Source organism: Sinohyriopsis cumingii, chromosome 12, assembly GCF_028554795.1.
Source record: "Sinohyriopsis cumingii isolate HCF-2022 chromosome 12, ASM2855479v2, whole genome shotgun sequence".
Taxonomy (NCBI): Eukaryota; Metazoa; Mollusca; class Bivalvia; order Unionida; family Unionidae; genus Sinohyriopsis; species Sinohyriopsis cumingii.
The window spans coordinates 36,232,805-36,247,607 of NC_142972.1; the positions used below are offsets into that span (position 1 = coordinate 36,232,805).

The window sequence follows — 14,803 nt, forward strand, 5'->3', positions numbered from 1 at the left end:
CGCCATCACCTATCCAAAGTGGTTTGGGTATAGTCATTTTTCATACATAAAAGCAGTTATCGATTGTGAACCTGCATGACTCCATGTATCTTGTAAAATATGATGTTCAACTGTTATAGTTGCAAATGGTTATAGAAATATAAATGATTCTTAGAAACTCTGAAATATACACATATACTAATAAATTGCAATATTCAGCATTCCATTACGTGATTTAAACCAACATGGATGCATGTTACAATTGGGTGTGGATAATAATATATGATATAATGGAATAACAAAGAATTTATACATGAATTTATGTTCTTTACAGGCAAATAGGCGCAGTTGCCCTCATGACGAGTTCGTCCATGGCTTCCGTAAAATTATTTTGCATGTGTGCAATTTTGTCTGCAATGGTTGCATTATATACAGGAAATTATGAAAGTCTTCCAGCTTCGTCTGCAGCAAACAGCGTCACAGAAACAACGGTTATAGACAGAATTTCTAATACAGGCGTTGCAACGGAATACATCCAGTATTCTAAAACTGCCCAGGTTACAACCAATGTGGCATTCCCTGTATTAGAAACGAATACAACCGACATGGCAGTAGAAGCTACACATGGGATTTTGTCAAGTCCACTATTTAAACCAGAACCACCGTCACTGCTTCCCGTACAAAATACGACTATACCAAACCCATCAATCATGCAAGAATCAACAAGGACGATTCAAAATGAAAATGAACCACATAACTACGTTTGCCCACCAGAGTGTGATTGTTGGCTACTCGAAACCCCAAGTCGCCACGTAAGTGTCCTCTGTGCTATTCAGCACATCAATAATGGGACTGATTTCAGCGTCTTCAACAGAACTACATTTCCCAGTGCCCTAACCCTTCGTTGTGATCCTCTTACATTGATGAACAGTAAGCTTTATCCCTTTATGTTCAAAGGACTTCATTCATTCATTTCCCTCACTATTTTAAACTGTCATTTTAATTATGTGCCGGAGAAAACGTTCTATGGTATGACAGCTCTGAGAGAACTTTACATAAGCAATGCTGAGACTGTAACTTTCCACACGGCTGTATTTGATGACCTGCCATTCCTCGAGGACGTATCAGTTGTACATAGTGATATGTCGTTTGCACCAGCTTTGTGCCATCTAAAAGGTCTGCGGTTTGTCAATTTCACTGACAACAATATCGGAACATTAGACGAAACCGGTCTTTTATGCAATACCACTTTTAAAAACTTACAATTAATTGCTTTGTGCAAAAATAATCTTCGGAAAATAATTATAAATATTTCTGAAATTTCAGATAATCTTCTACATTTCTCTGCCAGTGATAACAAAATAGAACAGATTTCAGAGTATTCCTTCAGGGGATTATATTCGTTATCATGGTTGGACATCGAAAATAATCTCATTACATCATTGTCCAAATACGTATTCCAGGACGTGAATGATTTAAAGGTGTTAAGCTTGGCGAAGAACAGACTGTCAAACTTTCCTTCTGGATTACTGAGCCATCTCCGAAGCTTAACAGTTCTCCACTTATTTGATTTGTCACTAAATATGTCCATTTTTAGTGAGATAAGAAACCTTCAAAACTTACAAGAGCTGGTTCTGAAAAACAACTATATTGAAAACATAGAGATGTCGTCCCTCAGCCTCTTTTCACTGTTGGAATATTTTGATATTTCTAACAACTTCATCCGGACTTTGTCTGAGAATATATTTATGTCATTACAAAATCTGGAAAAACTAAATATTTCTGGAAATTTAATTGAATCATTAGGCAAGGAAGCGTTTAGTGGACTATCAAAAGTGGATACCCTTGATTTGCAATATAATAAGATTCGTACTTTACACAGAGATTGTCTTCAACCACTTCTCGCAGTAAGTGTGCTAAATCTTTCGTATAATGCCATAGAAAACTTGCCATCGTTTCAAGGACTCCAGAATCTGTTTGTTTTGGATCTGAGACATAACAATATAAAGTACCTTGATCGTTCCACTTTCGCAGGTGCCAGTGGCATTGGAGGAATCAACCTGAACAGCAACACAATTCGAACTATAGGAGCAAAAACGTTCAGTAATTTACACGGTCTAATCCTACTTTTCATAGAAAATAATGAAATAGACTACGTAGAGTACAATGCATTTGGAGACACACAAATTATAGAATTAAATTTGCGAAACAATGCTATATCCGACATAAATTTTTTCCGATACAGTGATTTCCCAAGACTTCGAAAGCTTGATCTGAGTGACAATAAGGTTAGAATGCGTATATCCTCTGATTTATTTAGCCGATTTCAAGGGATTGAAACTTTTATGATTTCAAATAATATAATTGAAGGAGTATATAGTCGCGCATTCGAATCACTTCTTAATCTTCGGTTTCTCGATCTTTCATATAACAATATAACGTTTCTTCAGGAAACTGCGTTGACAACATCATCAATGTTTATTTCAGTAAAGCCATTTGTAAAACTACAAGGAAATCCGTTCAAGTGTGATTGTAATATGCAGTGGATGAAAAGATGGCAGTCTGCTCCACATATTAATCACATGATTATTACAGATCTACTTACACTCACGTGTACAGTATTCGATGGTAAAAATGTTGCCATGCTGTACAGACTTGCTACCGAAAATTTCCTTTGTCAGTATGAAAGTGATTGTAACATTTTGAAATGTTCGTGCTGTAACTTAGATGCATGTGCATGTTTACACAGATGTCCCGAGAAGTGCACGTGTTTTTACAGCAGTGACAGATCAGTGAACTCGGTCCGATGTGAAGGAAAAGAGTTTCATCAAGTTCCAGGGGAAATACCTCCGGCAGCAACTCATGTATACCTTGATCGAAATAACATCAGTGTAGTGTCAATACATTCCTTCACAAACATGACACGCCTAGAATATCTTTCCATGAATGATTCTAATATACACACTATAGATGACTACGCATTTGCGAGATTGTCATCACTGAAAACACTACATCTTAATGGAAACTTTATATCTATAATAACCCCAAAGACTTTCTTTGAACTGAAGAATCTGCAGCAATTATCGCTGAGCAACAACCGAATAACGTCAATAGAAGCTGGATCGTTCAGTCATTTTCCTGGGAGATACAAGCTGGACTTGTCGAGAAACGATCTCAGCAAAGTAGACGGATATGTGTTGTACGAAATGTCTCTTGCATCATCGCTAAATCTTTCCGGTAATCCATGGACATGTGATTGTGAATTTCTAGTAGAATTTGACAATTTCACATCTTCCAACGTTGAAATAATCAAAGACTTTTCTGCATTGACCTGCACCACAAACACTACTTCACCCTCAAACACCACCATATTATTGGCGAATACGTTGTTGTCGGATTTGTGTCCAAGTATCACTGAGCGTCAAACAAAGGAATTACTATATAACATTACATTGGTGTCGACGCTAACGACTTTACTTGGTACCCTCGTGATTTTAGTAATTATTGTCTTTGTCATCTTTTGGAACCGTGATTTTCTGAAAGTTTGGATTTACGTAAAGTTCGGATGGCGAATCTGCAATAAAGAAGAGGAACAAGCAGATGTGTACAAACCATATGATGCTTTTGTTTCCTACAGCAGTAAGGATGAAGACTATGTGGTGCATGACTTAGTTCCAGTTCTGGAAAAGAATATGAATTACAGACTCTGCGTTCATTATAGGGATTTTCCGGTCGGAGCAGCGATTGCAGACAACATTTTGTCTAGCGTTGAGTCCAGTAAGCGTGTAATAGTGGTTTTATCAAATAATTTTGTCGAGAGTGAGTGGTGCCATTACGAGTTTCAGATTGCTCATCAAAGGCTACTAGCAGAAAAGAAAAATAGGATCATTATGATTCTCTTGGGTGACATTGATAAATCTAAACTGGTCCCTGAATTGAAAGATTATATACAGACAAATACGTACGTAAACCAGGACGATGCTTGGTTTTGGGAAAAGATCCAATATGCTATGCCTTAAGTATAATTTTTTTGGACTAAACAAATGTATTTTTTGTTTTACTTCTTGTTTCATCTGCATTATTTATTATTATTATTATTATTATTATTATTGATTAATCCAAGCTTGCCCTGACTTAAGCTGTTAGCTGCCTCGTAATGACGCTTGGTTTTGGGGAAATGTTTGATATGCGATGTCATGATTGCAGATTAAAACTGAATTGTTTGTTTGTCTCAAAAATGTCATCACTAATAATTTAAAGGCCACACAAATCATTGTTTTTGTTGTACTATCGACTGAACACAGCACCAGCCACCTTTACTAAACACTAACTTTAAAACATCAGAGGAGCTTTGCCTCGCACCTGTTCTGTATACGAAGTTTCTGATAGTGCGCGGGTGTAAATGACGACAAATAATCGTAACTTGCTAAGACTACTTTTCTTTCCAAGAACGAGTTTTAAAACTAACATCACGAAGATTTTCTTTGCATCCCCGAAAAATGTAAAATGATGGTCTTATAAACAAAATCTACCCATATCGTGAAGTTTGTCTTGTCAAATGCGCTTTGGGAAAAAGCGATTGATGTTTTCAAATAACAGTATTATCTACATGGAGTGACGTGGGATTCGTGATAAGGAGGATAATTTTCCCTATGTCGTCCATATAAATTATGCTGAAATGATTATCTTGATTTTTATTGATCTGCTGCACTTTTATAAGCAGAGTATATTTACAGCTCGGTCACAAATTGTTTTACAACGACATTTAGACAGTAAGAATATGTGCTCTCTACACCTAGTAGGAGACATCTTTTAAAGGAGTCAGTCCACTGAAACTACCGGACAGTGTTGGAAGCAACCTTTGTCTATGTGAGCGAATTTTAATCATGTGTCAAAGTTGTGCTTTCTTCTGGTACAAAAGAAACAAACGTGACGGTTAATCAGGGTCGATAGTATATATTTGTTTTTAGTATCCAACTGACTGGTTGACTACTTAATGGATCGCAAATCCTTCAATAAAGATCATTTTTTTGAAGACTGGGCAGCACTAAGCCATTGATGGGTAAAGCAGCAAGCTGTTGAGAAGAAATTTATTAGGTAGATGAAAGATTATAGGAATAGAAGAATACCAGAACTGGGCTGGATATGACGGGTTTTTGTGTAATGGAGGTGTCAGTTACTGAAGATTCCAATATAGTTCCCACTCATGACCCAAGCTTTGGTTTCAGATTCCGTTTGGGATACAAGTACTTGCCATTGTGTCTGGTCTTCGCAGACGAATTGTATCCACGTGTTAAGCCATGTGATTACTGAAGAAAAGCAGATTAATAATTTTGGAGATATCGATACGGTTATTTTTTGCGTCTGAATTGAAATACTACATACGCGCAAAAATAGAACGTTAAACAAGTTTATCATTGTAAAGATTGACTTCGACCATGTATATAAATGCACATCGTTTTCTTTCTTTTGAAACATTCTTTGTTACGAAATGATGTTTTGTCAGGGTGTATTCAAAATTCGTCAATGCGGGAGGTAACTGGTTAGAACCCCGACTGAGTCTTACCAAAGATCTATAAAAATGGTACTAGCAGATGCCTCGCTTGGCGCTCAAAATTAATAGGTCAGTGTTAGGACTGGACGGCCTGGTATCAGGATAATGTGACCGGGTGGGACATGATGCTATATGTTTGCTGCATGATGCCACAGTGTTAGGCATCACTATAAACTTCCAGACTGAAGACATCGCGGCCATAGATTAAAATTGTTAAAGCTACCTTAAAATACACACACACACACACACTATTTGTCATTCATTTTTATTTTTATTTTGCGAATCATTCTTTCAATTTGACGAATGACATTCCTAAACGTCATTGGCATCAAAGCTATTATACTTTGGAACGAGGAAACATAAGAATTTTTTAATGTTTAATTTTGGTTATATTACAATGATATTTTTTTATGTTTACTATTCATTTATCAACGAGAAATGAGAATTGTTTTATACAAGTATGAATAAACTTTTCACTTTTTTACATTGGTTTTTCCATAAACTGTTAGATTCATTTCCAAACCCTATCAATCAATATATATATATATATATATATATATATATATATATATATATATATATATATATATATATATATATATGCTTTAAAATGTTGGTATAAAGCAATTTGATATACTAATAATGTTGGTATATCTGTTATCCGCCTATGACGTATTATTACGCATATATCAACATTGCTTCAGTACTATACTTTTTCAATTTTCAATCAGTCTTGAATTTCTACTGATAAAGCATTTGCTACGTAAGAAAATAACGATACTAATAATCTCCATTTTCTAAATGAATTAGACATGGTAGACAATTTTCCTTTTTGACGTCCCTTATATCTCTCTGTCTCCCTCTGTCCGTCTGTCTCTGTCTATCTCTCTCTCTCTCTCTCTCTCTCTCTCTCTCGCACCAGCGATACAATACGGTGAAATCTGTGGAGTGAGAGAGAAAACAGCATGTAACTTACACGAACCTGGTTCGTCGTAACGTTATTTGTACACTTTCTATGGGATATAAAGTGTTCACAACACCCTTGGATGTGGCAGGTCACGTGTTTGAACCCCAGTCGTGTCATACCAAATACTGATAAAAATGGTGCTAGCGGTTGCCTCGCTTTGCGCTCAGCATGAAGATGTTAGTGTTAGGACTGGGGAGCCTGGTGTTAAGATAATGTGAGTGGGTGGGACATCATTCTACATGTCTGCGGCATGATGCCCATGTGCTAGTAGGCATCACTATAAACTGCCACACGGTTGTCATCGTAGCGAGTTGACTACACTTGTTAAAGTTACGTTAAAAGTAAGAATAAAAGACGCACTAACACACACTCATTGATATAAAGTTGCAATAAGTTGTCGAGATTGTACAGTACATTTCTTGGTTAGGAGAAATGGGCGTACTGGATTCTAATTAATGCTTTGTTTTGGTTTTGGTTTTGTTTTCATTATTTTTTTAAAATATAAAATACAATAAGGTTTTTTAAAACAGATTATTTTATATTAAAATGTCTGAAGGTCGCCCACAGCCCCTCGCTGTGTTGGTTGTTAAGGCAGACGATTAATCGACCAACAAAGAAAGCAAATGACGGATAATAAAAAATGTCTTTATGGGAAGTCTCCCCAACCCCCACTAAAACCACATCTCTCTCTCTCTCTCTCTCTCTCTCTCTCTCTCTCTCTCTCTCTCACACACACACACACACACACACACAGAGAGGAAGATAAGGGCTAAATTTCTGTGAACTTGGAGAAATAAATGCGTTTCTTGATTTTACTCAAATTGGGTTCGCTTCTTTCTATTACTTAATTTAAGACGATAAAGCCGTAACACTATACCACGGACTTAATTATTATATAAACTTACTTGAATTATCCAATACCACAGACTTAGTTATAATATGCAAGTATGTGAATTATCTATATCAAGGACATATTTATAATATATAATTACTTGAATTATTATATACCACGTGACCGCTCGAGTGGCCTAGGAGGTAGAGCGTCCGCTCAGGATGCGCTAGGTCGCAAGTCATAACAAAGACTTATAAAAATGGTACTAGCAGCTGCCTCGCTTGGCACTCAGTATTAGGAGGTTAGTGTTAGCACTGGTCGGCCTGGTGTCAGTATAATGTGACTACATGTTTGCGGCATGATGTCCCAGTGCTAGACATCACTACAAACTGTCACACTGCAGACATCATATTGATATGACTGAAAAACTGTTAAAGGCTACGTTAAAAAAATATACCACGGATTTAATCATAATATATAATTACGTGAATTAATCTATCTCTCTTATAATATACAATTATTTGAATTGTCCTAAACCAAGGACTTAATTATATTAAGTATTTTTTCCTCCACTATGAGTGGTCTAATGATTAATACTGGAATCGAAGCTGTAAATTTTACTTCAGTGAAAAGTTTAAAGTAATCTCTTCAGACATAGTTGAATAAAGTCATCATACCGATTAATATAATTTTTGTATGAGACAGGAACCTTTCCGTTTTCCGTTGTTAATAAGATTAGTCGATAAGCAACTTAATTAACTACATGTTTATGAGTATATATTAAATTCCACAGAACACACAAGTGGTGCTCTGGTTGAAACTACGTTTGACTTCATCGTTGAAAGCCCAAAATATACTAAAGCCATGAAGACATTGTTTCGAAGCCTTCAAGTAAAGGGGCTAAGAAGAAGACTTGCTGTGCGGTAGCGAAAGACCGGATGCCTTGCAGAAACTGGTCAATTCAAATCTGTCCACCAAATAATTTCGGGGTTTGGTTACTTAACGCTGTTATACATATGTTTTAAGAACCTTTAGCTGAAGAACAAGATTTGTGTCTGTAGATTAATGTATTTCTTAACGACTTGTAATTAGAATAGTATCTCTTATGAGAGTATCGATACCATGCTATCTCTGTCTCTCTCTCTAAATCTATTCGTTTCAATATACTTGGCGGTAAGTTAATGGCTGCGCCTTCAGAGATCAAGAAACTAACCGTGTTGTGTTTGTAGTGCTATGCTCTCTTCATTTAAACCATCTTTTGTGTTTAAAGTTCGAGTGTGTTGTATATTAATGTAATGGATATGATTGAATAAAGAAGCCCAAGAAATAAGAAAGGAAGCAACATACCAGTTTGCAAAGAGGATTGTAAATGGCCGCAAAAGGTGAAGAACAACATTTTGTAGCTGACAAAGTGTGCAGGGATGTGAAGAGTTTATTGACTACGTTAATACATAGTTGCATGCAGTCCATCTTTGCTCGCCAAGGTTCCGATAAGGTAAACCTACCTACACCTTGACGGATCGAACAGATATTTTACTGCTTAGTCCTGGCGACATCTGTCGGATTTCATGAGTTGCCTCCCTTAGTATGTAATCCTAACTAATCAATAGCGTGTAAGAACGGTGCATTGCAAATCGACCGGAAATGATGGAGGCAATTGACTTAAAATGGATAGTATGACTACTTACCAGATGTAAGCTGTTACAGGTGTATGTGAGTGAAAAGTATTTGCCCCAAAAACGGATCGGCAGTGGAAGATTGCTTATTCATGAATCCATTCAAGGTGAGTGATACTTTGTCTCGATCATGTAGGAACAGTGTTCATTTGGATGCGATTAAAGTCACAGACTTAAAGCACAGACCTGTTCGATACGCCAAAGTGTAGATAGGATTATATTATCGGAATCTTAGCTAGCGAATATATATATATATATATATATATATATATATATATATATATATATATATATATATATATATATATATATATATATATATATATATCACTCGACCGAGAAATCACTCGTATACATGGAACACATTATTGTTTTAGATAGAATGAAGCATTCAATATGTTGAACACATTTAAAATAATTGAATCAGAAATACTGTAACACTATAATATCCTAAAATCTATTGTGATATTATTGGACTGATAAAGTCATGTTGATTACGAAAAATTACAATTATTTAAATTTCCTGTAGAACTGCAAGTCAATTACTATAAGTTTTTTTCCACAATTTACATCAGACAGAATTCCATAATTTTCAAATGCGCATTTACCCTTGTTGTAAATACATGTAAAACAGTCAAGCCATTTTTGCACTAAACTGCACACTTGACATAGTTTATGTTACAAAAACACGATGTTATCACTCGTACAACACTATTATACCGATTACGCATACCTCTACACTTAGGCTTTCCTACGCACATACATGCATACATACATACATACATACATACATACATACATACATACATACATGTAGACACACACTCATTTCATGAAAATATGCCAGAGTTCTCTTTAATTTGTAGACTTGATAATATCCATCGGAATATGTAACTATTGTTTTCTTCTTTTTTTATATCATTGCATATTTTATTTCATCCAACATCAGTAAGTACCTGTAAATAACCCATTTTTGACACCTTACGTTTATACTCATTTATTAAGTTGGATTCAACTACAAACAACAAACAGTGATTTGTAGTTGTATTTTGCGCCGGCAAAAAAATAAATAATCAGTACCTATGTTCTGTTCGTTACTCCGAGCAAACTTCATCGACCCAAATCTGCCAGCACATTATACGACGGCAGAGATATGGTTATGCAGTTAGCAGTTCGGTCTAACTTACACGCGAGTATATATGGTATGATAATGCGTGAATTGGGTCAGTCAACAAATCTTAAGTTAATAATGCACTCTATGACAGTATAGCAAGCTCCTGAACAAAACCTTATGCGTACCAGATTTCTTAGTGGCCAATCTTTCTTTTTTGACAAAAGTTACCTCCCCTGTAATCATTCTATATTTAGCAACACAATAAAATACAATTCTTACCAATAATCCTAACAATAACTATATCCTTATCGCAGTTACCAGAATGGGTAGGTGTCAAAATGTTCTAAATGAGCGCAGACTTATTTCTGAATGTATGTGTGGTCTGATACCAAATGGCATTATCATTGGTCAAATCAACTGCAAGAAGTTCGACAACAAGAATCTGAAACGCCGAGGCCGAATCAAGGTAGACATAGCAGTGAAGTTGTGAAACAAACCGAAAGCGCGGCCAGAACGATAAACAAACATCGTAACCGGTGAACAATGCAATTTGAAATCAATGTGGACAACAGAACACACTTGGATTCTCCATGCAGAAGTCAGTAATATAAAAAAGTATATGACATAATATAAAACCTCATAATAAAAATGTACGAATCCGATGAAAAACAAAGCTTCGATTATTCGTGACAACGGTAAATACAGTCACGTTGTCAATGCATATCTTCATCATAATGTAAGACCGCGGAGATATACCAGCAGATATTACAAGATAAATATGTGGTCGCGATTGAACTTATCATATGAACAATTGGCATGATTTGACAAAAGTGTTCATAAATTCGCCACGCTAAATGTGCCAGGACGACAGAAATTTATTAAGTTCTATCGCATCTTCCCAAAATTACTTCTGCTAGGTATGCAAGACAAGGCTGCTATGTGCAAACCTGTATCCAGCAAAAACGTTTTGGAAGAATATTACAGAATATTCATCACAGGTCCGGCCCTATGATGTGCGGGGCTCAATGCGGCAAGCGATGACCAGAGGTGCCAACCAAAAAGAGAATGCATTGCGGAGTTGATTTCCTAAAGGTGCGGAGTCCAAACCGGTTGCCTCGTTCGCCTTGTCCTAGGGCCGGACCTGATTCATCAGTACCATGCTGCCGACGTCAAATAAATACAATACGTATGTAGACGTTGCGGATAATTCTTACTCATAAAATGATTCCAAGATAGGATCTTCTCTAATTAGGTACTTCACAGGAATAGTCCTTAGTTTTCTGATACAACAAAAGTTTCTTTGGTCCAGTTCGCCGAATGGCCTTTCTCGCATGTCATTCCTGATTCTGTTAAGTCAAACAAGGTCACCTACATTATACTTTCGTTTAAAATTTAATTTGTCACGTCGACTTAATTTTCTATATCGCTAGCTTCAGCTGGCCTCATTCAAATTCTCCTTCCTTCATATTATTATATATACAAGTGATGTCAGCTCAGTCAAATATTTTTGTTTTATTTTTTGTGAAATGCTTCCACATAACATTATTCAAAGTTCTATTAAATATTGCCATGGCCTCATTAATACTGTCGTTCCCTCATTAAACGCACAATACTTATGGATTCTGTTTTCATCAAGCTAAGTCTGAAACATATTGTTTGAACATTATCGCCTTGATCTACTCAGACTTTTGATCGTCTGGGTGACAAAGATGAGAATGAGTCTCAAGTAGCAGCTTCTGTTTAATGTTTAGTGCTAAACTCCACGCGTACAAGCTAAAGATGTCAATAAGATTTAGGAAGTGTTTGACGCCATTTTGTTTTCTAGAATATTCAGTCATGTGTATTAAACCAAATATCATCAACACCATTATCAACAATTCTGTGCACAGGAAAACATCTTCTTGCTGGCTTTTATGCTTCTTATACTTTCGTTTGGTAGACATTTTAATTTTCTGGCTTTTGATTTGCAGACCTTTAGTCTGTCTGCCTTTGGATTTCTGGGTTTTATTGTTCCTACCCCAAGCATATATTTAAATCTGATAGCGCATCTGACAAACGTTTTGTCTGCTTTCATTCCCGTTGGCTTAATTTTATCCTTTTTAAATCAAAATGTTATCGCGTTGTCTTTCTTTTTGACGATCCGTATAGCAAAGGTCATGCTGCATTGCAGTGACATCTACTTGGTTAAATGGTTCTTGATCAGGATGCGGCCGATCATTTGCATCAAATTGTTTTTCGAAACAAGGATTCCATGTGGCAGTGTACATGAGGCCAGGCAGAATCCAACTGCCGTTTGCTTAGGAAGTTTTCCAATAAGCGCATGAAGTTCAAGGGTACTGACTTTAAACATCTTGGAAGACTAAAAGCTGCTCGAGACCATGGACCATCCCTTGACAAACCTTGATTTTTTCTTGCTGCACTCAGAACAAATTGATTTCTTAATAAACCAATGTAAGTGTACCTGCAGCATGTTGATTTCAAGTACGTAAAAATACTACTTGACATATTCCTCCGCTGTCACGTAATGGTATGAACAAATGTGGCTTTCATGAACAGGCTTCGTCCGAATATTCTAGCATCTGCTGGCTACTTTCCATATTCAATAACAGAAAAAGATTGTCCATCAGCGGTGTGCATCTGGCATTTTGCTATTAGGGTAAGATAGTTGACAGTGACATTTATGTATAATTGGCGACTGGAGGCGTCGAGATATCTGACCCATGTCACTTTTATAACACATACATTATAGGCCTTAAAATATATAGTTTTGACATCACGAATGCAGGTGCGTGAAATACAAGACGTTTCTGCAACTCGAACAATGGTCCCTGTTACTTTCAAATCTTCACGCTCGATGACATTTTGTAACAACATAATATATATAATATCAAATCTTGCACTCGACCTTGAGATGGCGACTCATGAAACAAACTTTGACAGTGTACTTGCCAAAACATATTATGACAGCATAGAGAATATCAAACAAATGTGTAGAACTATTCCGCGTGAACTCTGCTGCGATTAGAGTAGACGCTTTTATAAAGAACATCGTTTCTATTGATGGCATGAGATTAAAACATCTACAAGAAAATAGGTGAAGTTAAGAACCATAATAAGTGAGATCAATACAAAAGCACTAGAATCTATAATAGGACGAGCAATCAGGCCCAGAAAACGGAACAAAACCAAGAAAGGAATCAATGCTAGGACGACTAAGTCTGTGGGAAAGCGTTGGCAGAAGAATCTGCAGAGAACATGAGTTTGATTATGATGATTTTGAAATAAATACTGCATTTGGTGAATTATCTGATAAGGAACGATGCGACTATGCCATTTACAAGACCTATATTCTTGTTTCTGATCTTGAATAGGCTTGGCACTCAACTCTGGAAGACTTTACCTCTTTCAGAAATGGCGTTTTCAACATTGCCTTAAATTATGCTGATAATGAGGTAGCAAATCGCATTTAGCCGCAAAAGAGCTATCTTGAGAGAAATGTAAAATATATTTTCAATAGTATCGGGGACAAAGTAGATTCTGAGCGGTTATGTATTTCGCAAAAGAAAACAAAGCAATTGAGGCTTATGATTTATTACCAATACCAATTGGTATATTCTGCCAATGACCTTTAGGCTGCTGTTGATTTTGTCAGGCCCAAGTTTGTTTTCGAGAACACGTTTCTAGAACGAACTTCAGCAACAATGAAAAAACAGAAGAAACTTTGCTGCTGACAATGACGTTTCATTTTTAGCCGTAGTAATAAAAATGCATTGTAAATACAGATATGTAATATACCGCACTACAGATCTGGAGCAGAATTGTTGCAGCATGAAACAGAAAAACTGCAACGTAAATGTGATTCAGAAATTCCTGAACGAATAAAAAAACTGAAGCATAGTATCTGATGAAAAGATATTTGATGTGACTGGATGTCCATATGAATGCGCTCGTTACAGCTAGGAAATATGCAGAAGCTAATTCAGAAAACCATGATTTCCCCTTGCTAACATACACTATTTACTTTGCAAATTCGCCAGAGGCTAATAACGATGTTACAAGAAAGCTAGAAGAAATAGAATTAACAGCATCTTCTTAAGAGAGTTCTTAGGAGAAATACAATCTTTGGCAAAATTTATGTACTCAGAGCTTGCCACGCAGGAGCCTTGATCTGTTTTGTGAACGATATATTACACTTCATTTTATTTAGCTCTTCAAAACAATAAGCTATATGCAAGTACGCTTGCATAACGTATACAAAATTATAAATCAAATTAGGTCTTGCTTCCGTGGCTTTGCAATATATTTGTCTAAAACAATTCCGAATACCATATGACATCGTGGCGGAACTAATCCCAATATGTGTTAGCAAGTATAAAACAATTTAAGCAATAAATATGGCCAACATCAGGTTTCAAAACAAATGCATTGACACTGATCCGGATGATGGCTACTAATCTATGGTAAGAAAAAGACATGATGCCTGAATTGAATTTGTTGCCGTTGTTTCTGTCTTGACAAATTCATATCACGACTAGCTGCTGTCTATTTGATAACGTCGCTTTAGTGGAATCGCTTAACTCAACAAAGCCCCCGTGATTACCAGAGAATCATAAGATATCGATAGCGACTGCCAAGTCTCTGTTGTGAAATTTTATTGTCTTACTTCTGATAAAAACCAAGC

General features: G+C 36.3%; 1 protein-coding gene across 5 annotated transcripts in view; it reads left to right on the forward strand.

Moving 5' to 3' along the window:
• Positions 1–14,803, forward strand: part of LOC149786260 (toll-like receptor Tollo) — a 270,288-nt gene that overhangs the window by 13,725 nt on the left and 241,760 nt on the right. For 3 of the 5 annotated variants that reach the window (XM_089976637.1, XM_089976636.1, XM_089976635.1), the window contains exon 2: positions 314–6,017. The exons of the other annotated variants lie outside the window; for them this stretch is intronic. In XM_089976637.1, the coding sequence (XP_089832763.1) occupies positions 336–3,998 (3,663 nt within the window). In that variant the 5' untranslated portion in view covers positions 314–335 and the 3' untranslated portion in view covers positions 3,999–6,017. Of the gene's footprint in view, positions 1–313; positions 6,018–14,803 lie in introns of those variants that run through there. 5 annotated transcript variants of the gene reach the window in all.